The sequence below is a fragment of the Quercus suber genome, unplaced genomic scaffold (genome assembly GCF_002906115.3).
Source record: "Quercus suber isolate HL8 unplaced genomic scaffold, Cork oak 2.0 scaffold_363, whole genome shotgun sequence".
Lineage (NCBI taxonomy): Eukaryota > Viridiplantae > Streptophyta > Magnoliopsida > Fagales > Fagaceae > Quercus > Quercus suber.
This window is the reverse complement of record NW_027069815.1, coordinates 71417-92883: the sequence shown is the minus strand read 5'-3', so window position 1 is coordinate 92883 and position 21467 is coordinate 71417. Positions and strand designations below refer to the sequence as shown.

At 32.7% G+C, this 21467-nt stretch overlaps 1 protein-coding gene across 2 annotated transcripts; it reads right to left on the bottom strand.

The window, feature by feature from the left end:
• Positions 1 to 1826: 1826 nt before the first annotated feature.
• On the bottom strand, positions 1827 to 11118 carry LOC112026679 (protein BREVIS RADIX). Of its 2 annotated transcripts, none has more exons than XM_024059372.2 (6): positions 10794 to 11118; positions 9082 to 9250; positions 4444 to 4847; positions 3896 to 4025; positions 2731 to 3095; positions 1827 to 2212 (listed from the first exon to the last, which is right to left on the bottom strand). In XM_024059372.2, the coding sequence occupies exons 2-6, from the start codon at positions 9193 to 9195 to the stop codon at positions 2134 to 2136; spliced, it is 1092 nt and encodes a 363-aa protein (XP_023915140.1). In that variant the 5' UTR covers positions 9196 to 9250; positions 10794 to 11118; the 3' UTR covers positions 1827 to 2133. The 2 variants fall into 2 exon arrangements, with proteins under 2 accessions (XP_023915140.1, XP_023915147.1); XM_024059379.2 differs by having other exon boundaries at positions 9082 to 9237.
• Positions 11119 to 21467: the final 10349 nt, after the last annotated feature.

Here is a 21467-nt window from a genome sequence, read left to right as displayed (position 1 = left end):
AGAGAGAGTACATGCATGGAGATATGGGGAGTTTTGGAGTTTATATATTGTATCTAGGAGCTTTTTGATGTATTTCATTTTTTGGCTTATGATGTATTTCTTTTTTATGGGTTGTATATGTTAGGGGGAGACATTATGCTTTATGTTTTTATTTCTTTCTTTGTTTCTTGTTTCACATATGGTACATTTGGTTATTGATTTATATTATGAGGTTATTCATGATATATGCCTTTTAGTTTATGTTTTGTGAAATCAAAAATTTATTTTGGTTTACTTGTATTTTCCACATATGCATTTATGTGTTTGTTGAGTGTTTCAGGAATTTACTGGTTAATTCAGTCATGGCTGTTGTCTACATTGACAACTGATAGATAGTAGTTAGGTTGAATTGTATTTAGAGTATTTTAATTTGAATAGGCTGCTTTTACTTTGAGCATTTCAATTTGTGTGATGTGTTTTGTCATGGATTGCCAAAGAATGAGTTTGTTAAGTTCTAAGACTTTAGTAACTAATATATTAGAATTTCAATTTGTATTATGTTGGCAAATCATGATCAAACATAGAGTCTAGGTTTAGGCTTGCTCAAAGTGTGTCTATTTGTAAAATTGGAATTGAATGATTACAGAAATCATTGGACTTAATCTGTAAGGCTCGATCGATCGAAAATTAGACTTTATCGATCAAATCACGTGCAAATTTATTATTCTGTAGAATTTCCAATTCAGCCCAAGCCCATTTGATGTGTAGGATTTTATATTTTACTCCAAGTATAAAAGAAAAAACTCTAACTACATTTTAGAAGTTTTTTTTATGGTTATGTGTTGAATCTTTTTGATTGATCGAACCACGTGCAAATTTATTTTTCTATAGAATTTCCAATTAAGCCTAAGTCCGTTTGAAGTGTAGGATTTTGTGTTTTACTCCAAGTATAAAAGAAGTATAAAAGGAAAAACTCTAACTACATTTTAGAAGTCTTTTTGATGGTTGTGTGTTAAATCTTTTATAAGATCTAGAGGTGTTTACCTTTATACACACTTAGAGTTATCAAGATCAAGATTCATGTCAAGAGCTTGATAATCTTTTTAGTTGCTGCATAAAGAACTTTAAAGAAGATCTGAAACCTTTGAGTGGAGTCTCAAAATCACAAATAAAAGAACTTGTGGTTACAATAAATCAAAGAAAGAAGTAGTTTGTGGACTCGGAGCTGTCATGTGATCGTTATAGTAAGTTTTTTACTCAAGGTAGCAATAGGATGTTAATGATTTAAGTCTTATTGTACAAACTTCAATTATTTCATAGTGAATCTATTTTACCTTGAGAATAACTAAGTTAAATCATTCTAAAGTTTTTTACCGGTTAGGTTTTCTTAAGTTATTGTATCGTTGTGTTCTTTATATTTCCGCATTATTTACATTATATGATTTTATTGTGTTAACCTAAGACAGAATAATTTATCTAAGTAATCATTTGGCTAAATAATTAGGTTAAACAACTTGTGTTAAGGGATCTAAAAACGTACAAAAAATGATGGGGTTTTTTTCTTTAAGCAATTTTTGTGATAAAGTTAACCTTTTTGCTGAACAAATACAGAATTTTAACACCAGCCTCCTAAAGAACACAATCCGCAGCAATAGAGTTCTCTATATAAGACCAGGAATGATTTCAATTCAATTTCTCAAATTTGTATAACAAATAACAAACTCTGGTATATAATTGGAGAGCCAAATAAGGCCATGATGCCCAAAGACTTGAAAGTCTTAAGTGGGGAAAAGGAGGCCCTAAAAAAATCACTAATAGGTGATAATAATCATAAGAACAAATACAGGGACAAAAAAGGACTCATTTGGACACCTCAGTGAAAAGAGCCTTTACACAAAATGGAGCCATCACCACTAGTGATGATAGCTCATATGCTACGTGTTTGATGAAGTAATGTTAACTCAGTTTTAACTTTTAACCACCACTTGTGGTGGTTTGGTACAATTCTCTATAAAGGCTCTATTACAGCATATGGATTCATACTGGCACATTCCAAGAAACAAAGTTTAATGATTCCACCTGTTTGAGACATCCACATGCTCCCTGACTTCTTTACTCTCATCTGTAGTAATGTATGTCATTTAAATCAAAATTTTAAAGGTACTGAGCTTGTATTCTTTCTCTGTTCTCTTCCCACCACTGCTTTGCATGCATCTCCCCAAACTGTTCACGGCTGTGCAAATGAAAATGAAAATTGTCAAAACACCTACCTCCCCTATAAACAAAAGATTTCATTAAATGCCAAAAACTATTCATGAATTTTAATGTGTATCTGCCATTACCTTTAAAGTTGGTGAGTATTTAAAAAGAAGGTAATACATTGATGACATTACATGAAATTATCTCATTTTTCTCCAGTTAATCTAAAATCTAAAGTTCAGTAAATTAGGCAACAGAAATTGATTCCAAGCCAACATATCATATCAGTTTATAAATCCTGGGAATGGTGTTTTGAAGTTGGGAAAATTTTACTCAATCCTAATTCCATTTTCATGTGGTTTCTGAAAACTATTAATTAAATTAATATGCTCTCTTAGGCAGCCGAGGAATCTGAGGAAAAGAAAATTACGAGTTCAGAGTTTAAAAATTAAAGAACCGAGTCCTCTAAGTTCATTAATCTTTTTCATCCTCAGCCTTCTTGGCCACCAAATGACGCTACAAGGAACATGATGTAAAAGAAGATTTCATTACCTGAACCTGACACGCCGAAGCTCCCTAGTGCCATCAGCTAACTGCCTGATGGTAATGTACACCCCAGGCTCATCTTGCTCAACCCATTCTGTCTCCAGGTCACCGGCATTGCTAATGGAAACTGAAGCATCATCCCTAGATGAGGTTGTCGTCCGTGATGCATCCATAGATGATGTCCCCATACCATACACACTCGATCCTGCATTGTAATTGTGTCCACCACCTTGATCCATAGGGTCAGATGGGTAATACCCTTTACTTCCAGACGGTCTATAGTGGTTCCTTGGTGTCCACTCCTTGTTGAATGATGAAGCAACAGGGCTCCCCCTTGCTGATCCCAGCTTTGTGTATGTAGAATCTCTAGGCTGTTGAAGAGTACAAGCATCTGTTAGTACATTATAAATTAGCTATCTTTAATCGAACTAGAGAAAGAAATATTTAAGGGCAAATTACATTTTAAATGTAAACCGCATAGTTTAGGGATGGTTTTCAAATTAATCACTCCACATTCAAAAACATTTCAATTTAAACCATTGCCAAATATCTGTCTAATGCAAGTTGTTATATCAAATGATCTACCAGAAAGTTATTGATGTAAGGAGTTCAGTCAATTTTATTTCATAACTTATTATTTTTCAAGAATTTTTTATTTATTTTTTATTTTTTTAACTTTAAACTAGATTTCTTTTTAAATCTTGAATTTAGAGACATCTCTCTAAGATTGGTGATGATTCTAAGCACCCTTAGGTGGTGAAACTAAAGGGTTTTCATGCAGATTCTAGGTGGCGAAACCCAAGATTTGTCCTGTTTTATCTTCTTTTCCCCAACAACCTGTTCTGCCAGAGTTATGAGTCTGAGGAATGCTGCTCTTATCATTCAAAATAGATGAATAAAGCCATTCGTCCCAGCCCAAGGAGATTCACTGGCTTTATTGACTATTTGGTCCATGTTCACAATTAAGGAAAATAAAGAGCTCACTTGTAGGCATTTAAGAGAAGTTTTATAAAGACCCGAACTTCAAAGTTTTCTTATATAGACAAGGATTTAACATGACTAGAGGAAAAGCATTGTTCTTACTCTAGATTATGGAATGAATTATTCTATGATGCTATTTATGCTAGACTTAATATGCTAATCAAGTAAAAAGACATAAGAAGCAGTTCACCTCATCATCCGCCCTTGGAGGAGTGTGAAGAGCTTGCCGGTTGAATCTCTGGACATTGTAGAGCTCCATGATCCGATCATAATTCTCACCCCACCATCGCTGAGCTTGCCATTTATTAAACATCTCTCGGCTTCAAATTTAATGCAAAGTAATGTCAGTTTACAGCTGTACAGGGCAACTAAGCTTTAGCAACTAAAATCTGGATGATAAATTTGAGGTCCATTTCATATTTTATCTGAACTGGAAAGCTAACAATACTTTCAAGTAGGCCCGAAGGTTATACTAACCACCTCATTCATTAGAATGGATGGAGATAGGACTAATTGATGCAATAGTTATCTCCAACATGAGAGAGCTACAAGACTTTGGCCCATAGCTGGCAGTGCAGCAGTAGGCCATGCTAGGACTGACAATAAATAAGTCCCCAGTTAACGTCCTCCACAGGTTAATTTTTTTTGGGGGTGTGGAGAAAATACTTTTACTTCAACCAGTTATTTGGAATTCAAGCAGTAGGCAATTGCCAGAGTTTAATTTCCATGATATAGTACCTGAAACGAATTCGTTTAAGATCATTTCCACCATTAGGTAGAGACACGAAAGTAATGTGAACACCAGGCTCCACCTGTGCCATCCACTCCTTAGGCTCATCCTCATCCTCAAGCACCACATCACAAGACTGCGCAGATATAGACATCCCTCCAGGGGTCTGGTCACCTCTAAATACCCCAGTAAATCTTGAGTCAGATCTTGTAGTAGGATGGTGACTAGAACTTGTAAAATCCCATGCAGGTGTGGAACTCGAGCTTGCTGCTCCAAGATAGGGGTATGGAACCCCTTCTGAAGCAGTATCAAAGTCTGGGTAAGGGCGCTGGCCTCTCTTGTAGCTGCTGGAGCCAGTGCAGGGCTTGCATTGCTTATAAGCACCAGAAAATTTCAATGCCATATCCTTTATCTGTACATTATTAAAATCCATGGTTAATAGAATGTTCAGTAAAGCTATGTATGTTTTCATTAGAAAACTTTATAATCATATGATTAACAATTCAATGTTACAGACATATTGCTGAACATTGAAAAATGGAGGATATTGCTGAACATTTAGCTTGGTTAGTTAGACTGGATGCTAAAATAGAGGTGCATATAGCAGATTTTTATCTATACACATCAATGGCATGATAAATTTGCACCACTTCATTATAAGGTATAATGCCAATGTTGGTTGACGAGAAAGAACTTTGATCCATTTGCAGTTTATGTCTCTAATCTATAAAAGTAGACTCCCATTTATGCCTGGTGTTCCACTGGTGACAGTCCATTTATACATGTTAAATGTTCTACTGATAAGGATAAAATTGTTTATTGAAATCGACTTCACTTCAGTAGAAGCATATATTTTAATATTAAAAAAATTGTATTTCCCAATAAATTATAATTTCCCAAAATATTCTACTAAATTATGTAATGGCATAACTTGAGTAAGAGCTAGTTACATCTACACTATAATTTCAGTATTGAAGGAAGCACATGGCATGGGAAGCATAGTAAGTAGGACCATAGTTGTCAAATCGTGAATCGTATAATGAATCGATTTTTGATTTTTCTGTATCGTGTATCGTATCGTATCGTGTATCATAAGATACAAAAACACCTAATAAAATTATAAAATAATAATAGATATACATATATAAAAGGTATATTAATTATAAATTTGAAATATATTCAACTAATGACCAATTTAATCATTACTTTTGTTATAAAATTTAACAAAGCTAACTAAATAAATCAAATTAACTTACATTTATAACATGCACATTCAAATTGATTAAACTCAGAAGTTATACATGATATATGAATCAAAATAATAATATCTTTTCATCATCTTGGCTAATTAACTCCATTTAAGTCAATGTTATCATCATGTTTAGTATTTTGCAAAATTATTTTTTTATGGACATTTTCTTCTTTATTACCAACATTTATTTATTTATTTATTTATTTGGTTTTTTTATTCTAACATTTTTATTCTTTATATTTTTTCTTGGCATTCTAGCTTTTTAGACTCAAAATAATAATAACAAAACAAAAGATAATTATATTTTCATTTCATACATTATTAATAGCATAGAAAATAAATTCACATATGAAAGCAAGTGTTATGAGTATAGTCTAAATTTTGTAGGAGAAAGAGAAGGAAGGAAAAAAACTCATGGACTTGCTATTTTATTAAACTCAATTAAGTTTCCCAATAATTTTGTGTTAAAAAACTCTAACAACTTGTTTAAATCAAATAAAACCACAAATTTTAACAAAAAAAAAAACCCATTTTGAACCCACATGTCAATGTATCGTACGATACATACGATTTTCCGATATGATACAATTCATATGATACGCACCTATGTATTGGCTGATTCATGAGCATTAACGATACGCCCTTACGACATGAAACTTTTTGTACATAATACGTATCGTACAATACTGACAATTATAAGTAGGACAGCCAACCCTTAAGAAAGCTAACATCACTAGGGTCCAGTTAGTCAACCTTACAAAAGGGCTAGTTAAAATTAGAGCTTATATTTCAATTTCAACCTAATATATGCCCAACGTGAGAATCAATAGAAACTTGTGCAACGCCTCCATGCAGTCACATAAATCAATCCAAGTGATCTGAGTAATCACATGTCTAAGTGTTATATTGATTTACAAAAAGTTTTGGCTTGAAATGCTGAGAATAGGGCATTAAAAATTGCCTCTACCAGAAGGCCACAGTTGTTGTCTATATGGTATAAACTTCTGAGAAGCAAAGGGTACAAAAATATAAGGGGCACTTTCTATATGTGACTGAACAACAAAGAGCCATCATGTATACTGGTATAGTCAAGGCTGATATAGTGTTCAGTCTTGACACAATCTGAAATGATTTAGCAAAAAAAAAAAAGACACAATCTGAAATGAATAAGTGCTTTATCTGCTATGGGCTGATCTTTGGTTGGGGTGTCATTCACAAAATCTCCTTTTCTATGCCATAAGATAGCACATAGCAGTTCTACTTATACAGAGAATCGACAAGAATTCAATGGTGGGTCACACCAAGAATATTTATTTGGCAGTCTTTTTCCTAGTGTGTCTCTTATCTTTTCGCCTAGATCCCCACTACTGCTTTAAGCTGGATTGCGTTTGCCATTCTTACGTTTCTGCTATTACCTAGGAAGACTTGACCAAAACACCAACACTATCATCATGTCCACCAAACGTATAACTTCGAGACTGTGTGTATATTTATCTTTTACAGAAGTTGAGTAATAATTTTGGTGTACGGTTCAACCCGGAATAACTGGAATTTGACTTATTATGTAATATTCATTTTTTAGTAACAGAGACGACAAAAACCCAAGAACCAAACTTAACAAAGGAATCCAAACAGATATTTCCCGCCAAATATGAAAAATTTCACAACTTTAATCTCAACCAATTGAGATGACAAGATTGTGATTAGTGCAATATCCGTTGTTGTACACTAATCACAAATTTGCCACTTCAATGACCGTGAAATTTGTTGTGTTACTAGACTCATGGATTTTTTAATCCAGCTAAGGATTACATGCTTAAGATAAGCCAATTAATTTGTTCACTCATCATCACTGCATAAGAAGGCATTGAGATTTGAGGCAATAAAAAAGAATAAGAATAGGAAGGTTTTCTTGGCAGGCAATCTTTTCTAGGAGGTGAAGAAGAAAGAAAGCACATAGAATTATGTGTACAGGGCTATGGGCTTAGCTAGGGGTAAAAGTTGTAAAAGGTGGCACGTGACAGATATTAAATATTATTATTATTATTATTATTAGCTATATATATATATATAAAGAATTTTACTAACGTGTGCTCTAAGTGCACACAATAGTATATCATTTTTTAAAAAAAAATTTTCGTGTACACTAATCACAAATTTGCCACTTCAATGACCGTGAAATTTGTTGTGTTACTAGACTCATGGATTTTTTAATCCAGCTAAGGATTACATGCTTAAGATAAGCCAATTAATTTGTTCACTCATCATCACTGCATAAGAAGGCATTGAGATTTGAGGCAATAAAAAAGAATAAGAATAGGAAGGTTTTCTTGGCAGGCAATCTTTTCTAGGAGGTGAAGAAGAAAGAAAGCACATAGAATTATGTGTACAGGGCTATGGGCTTAGCTAGGGGTAAAAGTTGTAAAAGGTGGCACGTGACAGATATTAAATATTATTATTATTATTATTATTAGCTATATATATATATATAAAGAATTTTACTAACGTGTGCTCTAAGTGCACACAATAGTATATCATTTTTTAAAAAAAAATTTTCGGGAATTGAAAAAGTTTTGACAGCTTTTTCAATTTCCGATAAAATTTTTCCAAAAACGAATTTGTTAATGTATGACATACATTAACCGGATCCATATATAAAATGAATAAAATAGCTCAGCTATGCTGGGGGTGGACAAAAAAGAGATTCTATTATAATGCATATAACACAAACACGCAACAGTACCACCTAATATATAATAATTATTTTAATTTTATATATTTATATTGGGACCTAATGATAGTATATATTAATTAGTACTACTACCCTATATTGGCTTTATATAGTTTTACAGTAAGTATAGCAATCGTACGTACATCATCGATCTCTCTATAGGCGTGAAAGATGCCAAAGTTAGAGAATAAATGGTCCCCACAATATCAGACCCTCCTTATGGGGTTATCATTTTGTTCGTTTTCACAAAGATGGAAAAAAGATTCTCAAAAAGCATAAGCATTGATTGTAGACGAAGGAAAATCATCATATATTCATATATCAAAATAAAAAAAAGCCAAAGATATTATAATAAATTATTATTTTCTGGGAAGATGTAACTAATTTTACTACTAATCTTTATAACTGATTGATAATAAATGTCACTTGATTGATATCCAAATGAATGTCAAAAATATTTTTCATCATATGAGCAGCAATCAATTTCAAAACATTATATAAAAATTTGTAATTTTCTTAATATAATATAAAAATTGACATGATATAGACATTTGTTTAAAATTTGAGACACATCATATGGGGACCGGTGCATTAGAACCCTAGACTTAACTTCTGGCACAAGCAATATAGAGAGAGAGAGAGAGAGGGTGTAGGATTAGGAACCTGCGCAGTCAGGCTTTTGACGGCTTCTTTTGTACTTGGGGTGCCACTGCCACGCACTCCTCCTTCATCATCCCCCCCATCCTCTGGTTTTGAGCATGCTATGCATGTAAACATTTTTTTTTATTTTTTTATTCTTCTCTCTTTACCTTTTTACCCCTGCAATCAACAACTATATATTTTTCATTTCAATATACCATCACATAATAATAAGTTCAAATTTATAAAATAATAATTGTACAATACAATACAACTATTATTTATAAAGTAGAGAAATTTACGTAATTTAGTCAGTCAGCATTGTAGAAGAAGCTATTTACGGCTTTACAGACGTACATCATCATCATATATTGATTATCGAACCATAAAAATAAAAAAGTAGAGCACACAACTTATGCCTTTATTATTAGAGTTGGAGGGGACTCTACAAATTTTCTCTTTCTTGGAGTTAAAGTGTTATGTTTTCTTTTAAGAAATTACTGTATTGTCCATGGTGGAACGAATTTTCTAGGGGTAAATTTGGCCAATAGACAGGAAATGAGAGAACATTCTCTATATTCTATTTGGTTCAGGAGGAGGAGGACACATCGTTAAATGGGACATTTTTATCTCTTTAAAAAAAAAGGCACTGACGTGACCAATCTTAATCTAATAGAAAAATGGAAATTTGGAGGTATCTATATATTCTATTCTGTTCTATTCTATAATATGGTTTATATTTTCTCATTTTAATTTATGCATTTGTTTTCCAAGAAACAAGTTGGTCCCGGAGAGAAAGAGTAAAGTGAAGCAAAAGCAAAGAGGGTCGCTCGGGATCAGAGAAGAGTTGAGATATATAATAGTGAGTCAATAATTGAAAAAGAAAGAAAAGGAAACAAAATGTGGGCAGCCATACATTACTGCACACTATTTGAAAGTGGTCTCATTATAGCGACCGACTGTGATTTACATGTGTGTGCTTTTTCACCCAAATAAAAAGAATCAAAGATTGTGCAAGCCGAAGTTTCTGACAATAATTTTTTTATTTTTCTATTAAAAATTTAAAACCCAACAAATTATAACCCAATAAAAACCCGGTTACTACTTTTATCTGCTGTGTAAAGCAAAGCACATTACTCCTCGGTTTTCAAGAATTCCAAAAGCAACTTAGTCAGAGAACCACCAAAAAAAAAAAAACAAAAAAACATAACATAACAGTAAAATAAAATAAAACAAAAAACAAAACGGAAAAATCTCTCAGAGTGTCTCTTTTGTTTTTGTTTAGGTGGTCGAGAAATGAAAGCGGTACATGAGTGGACAAAGAGACATGAGAATAAGGATGACACTGGCCTTTAGACCAAGAGAGTCCCTCTATTATTAAATTGCAACCATTATTATTTGAAAGCGACTTACCCAAAACCCAATCCCCCCCCAACCCCAACCCCAACCCAACCCAACTCAACTGTTCCCCCTTCTTTGTCTTTCTTTCACTCTTTAGCCCACACCCACTTCTTTTTTATTTTCCACTGTAAAATAAACTAAAATTTTCAAAATAACATTAAATATAAAAAATAAATGTGACCCATGATTTATTGAATGATGCTATATTGAAATGAAGAACAAGCATATCAAAAGCAAACCCAAAAAAATCTTTAAAAATAATAATAACATTGTGTTTGGTTATTTTTAAGAGAGTGCATATATGTAATAAAAAAGGAATTGAGATATTCTCTCACCTTGTCTGATTAGAAGGCAATAGAGTGAGAACTCTGTTGTCTGTTGAGCTTGCTTTGGTTCAAAAAAGTAACTGAAACCAAACTCTTGTGTGTTTTGCAGCTAATAATATCATCACCCACCGTCAAAATATATAGATTCTAGTGAAGAATCAAAGAAAATGGGATTAAAAAAAGAAGGAAAGGGAGATAAATATGGAGCGGAGAAATCGAAGAAGGGAGGAAATATATAGAAATATCGGGTTTGGGATCCGAAATGTAACACGAAACAAAAAGGGAAAGTATCGGACAAGGAGCTAGCTCCGGGTTTTACGTTACGAATTGAAAGAGAGAAGAGAGACCAGTTGGGGTTTGGGTATTTATATAGACACTGACCCTTCACGGCGTTTCCATTTCTCGTTTGAGCTTGTTGAGCAAAAAAATTTAAAAAGTAACGGTAAATCCTGTGTGTCCGTTAGTGGGAAACCGTTGAGAGAGAGTGAAGAGTATTTTTAAGAGTTGAACAACAAATGGTCTTCTTTTCTTTTCTTTTCTGTTTTTTTGAGAAAAAAACATAACAAATGGTCTTAAGCAGAGGAGGGGAGGAGGACAGTAAGGGTCCACATGTCTAGGCAACGTAAAGGCACTGAGATATGCAGGACTGATACTTGGTTTAGGTGCAACTTTAGTATTGTATATTTGATGTTGTAAAATGTAAATTATATTTTTTATTTGAATTTAAATAAGTTCTGTGTCTTTTGAATTTTTTTTTTTTCATTTCTAAGTGTTTGTTTACATTTTTTTTTTTTAATATATCATCGTGAATATTATTAGGATGCTAATAAATCAACAACAACAACATTATTTATGTCCATAAGAACATATTACATCCATGTAAAATATAGTCAAACTTATAAAATATTTTCTATTAACTATAAAATCTTTTGAAAAAAATTGTAAAACGTTTTATCTTAAAAAATTTGGTAAAACATTTTACAAAAATGCAAAATGACCCTCTCCTCTCTTATTTGGTAACTTGGTCGCTGGTGTCGTCGCTTCAATGACATGTGCCAGCGATCCAACCACCGAAACCACAATTCTAATTGTAAAAGTTGTCATTCTGGCTATCAATGCCATTGTTCCAATGGCGGGTGCAGACATTCCGGCCACCAAAACCAACGGCACTGGCAATCCGATTGCTAAGTCAAAGGTTTTGGAGGTTTATGCTTGATTTTAACTTTGAAACAAAAGGAGGATTATTTGTTTTGATTAATATGAAACAACTAGTGTTATCTTTTCAATAGCAATTAAATTCAAAATAATCAAGTTTTTGAATTCATTTAAGAAACCTAATGTAATGTACTCCACCTAAGGTAATTGTACCGAAATTTTACCCCCTATTTTAAACATATAAGACATCCAACTACTACTATCGTTCCCCTTGCTTAGAGCATTCCTACTAGGCTCACCATATATTATATTATGTAAAAAATTTACATAACCAACCCACCAAAAAAAAAAAAAAAAAGAAGCCCTCGGCAGACTTAATAATGTATTGCACAGTACTAACAAATGAACAATACCTCAATATACTCATGAGATATTTTTCATCAACAACGCTAAAAAAAAAAGAAGCTTTTTTTTTTTAAATTTTATTTGTCTCTTTCACTTAGCTTGTGACTCTTTCTTTCTTCGTCTCTTAAGTGGACCGAGTTGATTTAGGACTCAATTTACACTTGAACTGATTGGACTAGCCTGTTGAGTCTAGATTTTAAAACATTGGTCTGTGTATATGTATATATAGTTACACCAGGTGGAACTCTTCGTGAAGTTACACCAATCCATAACTTTTGATTGAAAAATTATTTTCACAAATCAATTATTAGATTACATCATCTATGTGCTTGCAAAATATTAGAATGATTGGAGATCAATAACAATCTCATCATAAAATGTTTAAATTTCAAGCTTTTTAACCTTAAAATCATTTACATAACACAATTTTTTGGATTAAATAGTAAGTAATATCAATATTTTTGTCTTACATATTAAGAGTAACAAAAATGTGTAATCCATCAATTAGACTTCCAGAACATTAATCCTATAAACAAAATTATAAGCTTGTGAAATATCATGGAGTTACATCAAATGTACAGTGAACTATATATATATATATATTAGTAAAGTCTATTATCATTAAATATGGGTCCAAATCCTACCTACACCATAAAAACATTAATACTAGGGATATCCAACCCCAAAAAAGGTTTGATATGAACTTGACAACTAACCCAAAAATGGTGGGTTTACGAAATGCAAACGTTGTTGGTGCCACTAGACCTAGTTGCCAAATCTAGGAGAGATCTCACCTGATTTGGTGGGAATCTCGCCAATTATAAAAAATATCTCACCAAATCTAGTAGAGATCTCTTTACATCTCTTAAACGAAGCTCAAACAACTTATGGTGGTATTGAAGTCCAATGAAGAACGGTGGTATCTATAGAGTTCAACAAGTTAGTTTCATAGGTTCTCAAATGGGAAAAACTTGTCACTTCACCTGAGATTGTTGGGTTTTGACGGTGAGGACCCGCCATCAACCTAGCATTTGTATTGAGTGATGATCTTAGGCTTGGGTGACTTAAGGTTAAAAGGATTTGTTGGGTCTAGTTTTAGGTTGGACAACTTTATTTATTAGTGTCTTGGTCAAATAATAAAGAGTAATCATTATAAGCACTTGACAAATGTTCAAATCCTAACCTATAATGACCTCTTTTTTTCTTTTTCTTTTTTGTATTTCCATGTTTAAATTATAATTACATGCATACCATAAAAAGATGGTTATTAATCCCTAAATTTTAATGATTTCATGTTAAAATTTTTATTGTTGTTGTGAAAAAAACTACATTGCTTGATTCTGTAAATTAGAACGCATTTATATTTAAACTATAATTACTTGTGGTTTCAAATTCAAAATGTTACTAGTTTAATTAAAAATTAAAATCGCTAAACACAAGTTTCAACTTTAAAATAATGTATATTAAAAAAAAAAAAACAAGTTTAAACATATGCATAGTGAAAAGAGGCTAGTGCATACTACTATAAAAAAAAAATAGTTAAAATCTATTTTATAACATTTAAATTTGGTGTAATTATCATGTTAATCTCTAAATTTTAAATTTTATCAATTTCATATTTAAAGTTTTATTTTTGTTGTGAAGTTCTCCTTAAAAAGACATTGTTTGATATTTTTTTATAAATTATAACACTAAGAAAAAAAAAATACTAAACTTTCGTTTAACTAATAAAATATCTATAACAAAAAAGAGAGAAGTCTAATTTAAACATCAGATAGTCATATATCACACCAGTGTTCTAGGTTCTCACATTTTTATTTTCTCCTTTTGTTCATTTAACCTTTTGAGGCGATAGTTTTTTATTTATTTATCCGAATAAGATATTTAAGGGTTTGAATCTCAGTTATACAAAAAATTAATTGGTATTTTGGCCTGATAATAAAAAAGTAATCATCATAAAACAAACGTCATATATTGAAATTCTATTGTGTCTATAATTAAAAAATAATAATAATAATAGAGTGCTAGAGTTACTATAAAAATAAAATTTAGAGTACTAGGGTTTCTATATTAGAATCTAGCCTCATCTCTATTCTTCCCATTTAAAATAAATGTGCATGTATTAGCGTAGCCAAGCTTGCAAAGTAAAGATAAATAAATAAATTTAAAAATAAAGAAGTGCTTAAAGGTCTCGCATCACATGTGCAACTAGCAAATGAAACCTAGTAGATTATTCAAACTGAAACTCATTCTAAACTTGATGATTTGTAAACTTTTTGGCATTGCTTTTTTTTCAAAAAGGTCCTCATTGTCTTGACCAATACTTGAAATTCCTGTAGCCTAAAGCTAAAATACCATCCCAATTCTTTGCCATGGAGATATCTCTCTCTCTCTCTCTCTCTTTCCCGAACTAGCCACGCAGATGATTGGGCAGAAAGCCATTAATAGTTGTATGCAAAACCTTTACAGCAACAGCTATACATGGGATTAATAAAATATTTACTCCATCCTTTCAGGTTGATTACAATGCAATTTAAAGTAGCCCCTTGAAACATCCATCTATGATCTCTGACGTACAATAGCCTTTTTATGGCCATCAATAATTTCCAAACTAATTAACGAGAGAACATCAATGTCAACATTGCATAATGAAGTTAATGCCACAAATGATTCGTTACCAGAAGTTACCAACATTGGCTTCAATAAATTTACTCCATGGCCTTTGGCTGGAAATTAAAAATAGATCTGAGAGGGAACACACCAACAGCATTTTTTTTTTCTTTGTCGTTTTAAGAGTAGATTTATATAGATAATTGTATTACAATTTTTGTGTTTAGAAAAGATAATGTTAAATGTTTGTATTTTATTGTTAATGCAACTATTATATATATTGTAAGGGTGCAATTTGATCCATTGACAAAAAATGACTCGGATAGTGGCCCAATAAGCCTACCACAATAGATTGGTTAGAGAATAGGTTGGATATTGATCACTCAATAAGTTAAAGTTAATCACAATGAGATAAGAAGCAAATGAAATGACCAGGGCAACAAATTATGAAGAAAAGAGGCTCCTCAGTCAGGTCCGAGGAATGTCTATTTATACATGTGTGTTTCTTTTTCACTTATACAAATATTTCAGTTCTTGGTTACAAAGTCTTCTCCTCTTTCTTTTTCTCGATTCCCCTATATGGATCTTAATTTTCTTTTTATATTTAAACACAAATCATCCTAATCCAACACATGGAGGGCAGAGATTGCATTCCTAGGACTTCTCTCTCATTCCGAACATACTAGTAAGCTTTTACCCTGCAATCTTAGCCGTGTCACCACTATTCATGGGCATTTCCTCATTAATGCGGTCAGGGGAGTGGTTGTCTTGTATTTAATGAGGAGGGAATGGCTTCTACACCCCTCTTCCTTCATCCTTCTTGTATTTTGTGATGAGATTGTTTTCTTCCATTTGTGATGTATCCTTACACAGTTAATGCTCGTCCTCGAGGTCCGAGATGTATCCTCGAAAATAATATTGGCTGCCCATATAAATCGGATTAGGGATCCTCATCCTCGCATATATGTTTACAAAACCCTAGCTAATATAATATACACCTTAATAAACTGTATCAACCTTCATTCATGTGGTATTTTATTATGTTCAACTGAAGGAGGTCATTCCCTGGTTACCAAAAACAAAAAAAAGGGGGTAATCACACTAAACTCATCTATGGTTTGGCCCGAAATCACTTTACCTACCCGTGGTTTAAAAAGTGTCACTTAACCCACCTGAAGTATATTCCATTTATTTTCCGTAATCCACCTATGTTAAAATCATTGGTAAATAGGTATTTTTGCTCAAATTTTATGTTTCTCTCCTCCCAAAACCAAAAAAAAAAAAAAAAAAAAAAAAAAAAAAAAAAAGCACAAAATGCAAGAGAAACAATATCAAAAAGTGGTATTGGTCTCTCTCTCAATTCACATAAATTCTGAACATGAATAACATACCCAAAAAAATAAAACCCAGACCTACCTACCCAAATCTCCTATGGCTATGCCGTCTTCGCCGCCAATCTCCTCAACCACGGCAGATCCGATGGCCTTCGTTGCTACCTAGGCGACATGGAGAAAATTGCCGAAAGTTCCCTATCTTTCTTCCTCCACATCCGCAATAGCGAGCCGTACAAACTCCTCCCAGTTTTCCTCTTCGGTGAATAAGGATAAGAGTTTAAAGCTTTATGATAGGATGTAACATTTGTTGATTCGAAGGGAGCCAAATCTACCTACCCAGATCTAATCCATTTTTAAACCCAAAAATGGATACCCAAAAAAGGAAATGATAGCTAAGGAAAATAAATACTATTAGTTTCCATCTACAATAATTGAATTCAAACATCTACAAGACAAGCAACAATTTTTTTTCCCCAAACAAATAGAAGTTGGAAACCCCTTCTTTCCCTTGGTAGAGTAGTTGAAATCCCTCATTGTTTCTAGCTTTGTACAACTTTCCTTCTTTCAAGCTCTTTGTCATAATCACCAACCACATCAATGGTATGAAAAATCAGATTATTGAAATAAAAAGTCACCATACTTTGTCATCACAAGACTAGCCAAATGCCGAATGTTGAGTTCCTATAAAGTGGCTATAGCATCAATGCCATCTTCACCTAGATTATATAATTCTACCCACATATCAATGAGGGTAGCAGTGTAGGTCCTCGATCTTCAGGAAATGAACCTAAATCCATGAAAAACTTTTTGAATTTGATCTCAGGACCTGCAATTCTAGGCTTCTTTGGAGACATTTATGCAGATTAATATTGAAAATAATGTTGTCAATAGACCATTTCCTCAATCTACTGAGTTGAACCTCTACACTTTGCCCATGGAATGATCCACCAATCACTTCAAGGGCTAGTGGAAACCCCCACAGCCTTTCAACATCTGCAATTTATGGAACCAAATAACATTTTTTATTCCTTTTTTGGGTTAATTTTTTTTTTAATACTATCTCCAAATAACGCAAATCTACCTACCCAGATCTAATCCACCGTGACTCTCCAAACTCTCCCTTTTATGACCCTTTAGAAGCTCCTTCACAACACATAGCCAAGGCTTTGCGTCGGTCCATTAACCATGTTAATCATTTTAAGCCAACTTCTTCACTCTTTACCAATGCAACTCAATCAGATATATCTCAAATGGAGGTGGATACCTCTTGAAATACTCTGTTAGTACACCACCAGTCCAAATCCTAGGCATTTTTGATACTAGTAGTGAGTTGATTGGGCTACAGTGCAAGCCTTGCAATGGCTTCTACAAGCAAACAGCTCCACTTGAAGTACAAATTTAGAGTTTCACAAAGTAAGCTCGCACTTGAACAAAATCTGAAACCCTAAATCGAGAACAGACACAAATACCTTGATTTTCTTTATCGAAACTACCTTCCCTAACTTTGATATTGCAAAACTAGTGTTTTCTCCCCCTCTAGACACTCGAAACCACGAAGAACATGTTGATCTCACCATAGGTCTCTCTCTTGAAAAGTTGCTAAGTTTTGGGTGTTATGATTTATGTTATGTTGTGTTTTGATTTTAAGAGGTGTTTTTGTAACAGCTGACTTGAGGTGGGTTACGGAGATTGACGGAAACATACCATAGGTGAGTTAAATGATACTTTTTAAACTTCAGGTAAGTAAAATGATTTTCACCTAAACTATAAGTAGGTTATGTGTTAAAAAAAAAAAAAAAAAAAAAAAAAAAAAAAAAAAGAAAAAAAGAAAAAGAAAAAAGAGGAGTCTTTAAATTTGCTGAGCTAGAGGGCAGTCTTTGAATTTATATAAACAATTTTGCTGTGCTCGAATTATATTGATCGTGTGTACTCCATCTCCATCAGGCACTATTATTACAACTTTAAAGGTTTTACTGTGCACAGATTATGACATATGCATGTTACATGTGTACTAATGGACATAGCCAGAACTATTCACCGTAAAGAGCATGAAGATATAGGAGGAACCAACCAACCGTGACTAATTAGGTACGAGTAGTTCTTTCTTTAGCCAAAGTTACTGCCAAAGTCATCTGATCATCTCAACTGCACCAGGTACAATCCGTAAACCGTATGGTCCAATCAGATTGCACGGGTGAGCTTACTTAGATCCGCCGCTGGTCAAGGAATCAACACTATTCAAAAATCCAAATTGGAATGTAGCAAAATCTTCAATGTTTATCCAGTAAATAACAAAAAGAGATTCTAAAAGTTATCGGAACATTTTTTTCAATAACTTCAATTGATGATATGGGTAAAAATTTAAATAAAAACTAATAATATTTTGTCACTTAATTTTTGTTATAAAATTGTCGTTTGAAATGTAACAATATATTATTTAAATACATTTTTTTATTCAAGATAAAAATTATACCTTAAATTAATGTATATGAGTATAAAACTTTCTCTTAAATACTTGAACTACAATTTTTCTTTCTACACTTTACAAACACTTATATTTATAAAATGGTTAATTTTAAGACTCTGCTTTGATTACTATTCAAAGGAATTTGGTTCCCGAGAAGTGTGTAAATTTATTATCCAATTTTTACTATAACCTGAGTAAGCATGGTCAGAGTAAAACCAGACCTCCTTAATGTGGTCAGACCGTCAGAGTCAGAAGAAAAATAGTACGGTAAGCAGACACTTGGCCACTGACTACCGGCTGTGACCGGTGACTAAACGGTTGGGGTTGTGTCTCTCTTGGGAAGAGAGTATGTAGGTAAATTAAAAAAAAAAAAAACCGGAGAGAGATCGAGATTATTACTGGCTATTGTCGGTTGTCAGCAATGGTTGAGTATGCAGTGTGGGACTGTGGAGGGTGCTTTGGCAATGTGGGCAAGTGAAAGAGAGAGAGAGATAGAGGTGGCTTTAACTTTAACCCACTACTGCCCTTGTCCTTAGCTTTATTCCTGGGGCTAACCTCTCTTTAAGCAAAGAATGCTTGGAATAGAGGGACAACCAAACCAACTAATATATCCTATATACTTCTCTCTCTCTCTGACTGCCACCAACAGTGTTCTTTTGACACTGATATCTCTCTTTGTCTCTCTCTCTCTTTCTCTTAACTGGGTCTCTGCCACGTGTCAATATATAGAGGGCCAAGCTTTAGATAAAGAGGGTTCTCTTACAAGATCTTCTTAAGCAAGAAAAGCATAGTCAAGGTCCAAAGCCACTTCCCTCCTCACTCCAATGAGTCCAATTAGTTTGCTTACGAGGCAAATTCAAAAAAATCATTACTTTAAATGCCACTTTGCTATTTTTTTCATCTCTCTTTATCTCCTCTCTATGTATGTATGTAAAAGAAACAACAGTGATATGAAAGTAATTTACTATTTCATTAAAATGGAACACACATCCCATCCCATCCCATCCGTCCATGTGACTTGTAAGAATCAGGGACTAGTATCATTTTTTCATGTGCTTACTTACTAGAACATTTCCAATGATGTTTGTTTGATTGAAAGTATTTTAATTCAAATCATTTAAAATTTGTAGTTCTTAATTAAGCTTATTGTTCATCTTAATTCTTTTTCTTTTTTGGAGTGGGGCTTATCTTAATATTTGGGATATTGCAAACCTTTCAGTTAGGGCCTTTTATATTGATGATTAATTAAGCTGTGCTTGTAGTTGACAAGGTAAGCATAATGATGAAGTTTTCAAAACAATTAAAAAAAAAAAACCCTGAATCTCTTTCTTTTTCAAGGGGAACAGAAAATATAGTAAAACAAAAGACAAACAAACAAACAAATTTATAAGAGGCCCTAGAAAACACGAAGGACATGTTGGAGATTAGACTACTTTTAACGTTAGGAATGTTCGGTTTTCAAGTTTATAATAATGTACTTTGAAAAGTGATTATAAAGACAAGCACCGATCTCTCTAAAGTAGATCTTCATCTCAATCCCCAAGTCTTTACCTATTTCCAATGTTTGATTGATTACTTTGGTTATTAAAATCTTTTGATTTTGTGTTTCAGATAAAAACATACTAACCCCCCCGCCCTGTTAAAAGAAGAGACCAAATGGACTGTCATACAAATATATGAGCTTTTAAGCATTTTCCGTACACCCTACTTATGTTTGCATGAAGCTACTGTAGATACGTGTTTTCACTTAGCTTTCTACTTGCCAAAAAAAAAACAAAAATTTATGTACTATTTTAGACTTACTAATCGATATGTTAATCACTGCAGGAATCCTTTTCGTTATGCTTGACTTGATTCCAGGGCTACCAAAGGTGCAGATACAAGCACTACAGGCCAAGGCAGGAATTTGATTGATTGATTAATGGCCAAGTAAATATCAAAGGCCTTTTTTTTTTTTTTTTTTCATGTAAAAGGAAACAGAATTTTCTAAATACTCAAATGCATGCATCAACATCAATTTGATCTATGTTATTTTTAATTTACAATCAATTTTCATTAATCACTTAACAGTAAGAATTAAATTGACTGTAAATTAAAAATAACATTGACTAAATTGCATCGGCATCAATTTGATCTATGTTATTTTTAACTTACAATTAATTTTCGTTAATCACTTAACAGCAAGAATTAAATTGACTGTAAATTAAAAATAACATGGACCAAATTGATAGTAACTTTAAAATATAAGATATATAATATGGTCTATATTAAATTTTACAACTCTAAAAGTATATCATTTGCTATATCATTTGAAATTCTAAACCACGTGGCAATCTATGTGTAAGCTGTAAAATTCAAAAAATAAAAATTTGAATCATAAAATGGACAAAATGAACAATTTTTGAAATAGGGAGAATTCTATTACTGGTTAGACACGTGATATTGGTCACACACCCAAAAAGCTTCACCCGTTGCAAAACCTCCCACCAAAGTTTAATAATTATTCTAAAAAAAAAGTAAATATCAAATATGAATTGAATTAAATATTCTCTCGTAGACAAACACTAAAACTTCATTATTAGCTAATTTTCAACAAATCAATAGGAAAAAAAAATCCTAGATGACTACAACTAACATGAAAGTTTACAAATTTCGAATCTTTTATCAGTCACTAAACACTAGTATCAAATTTAAATACACTTTTTACACACA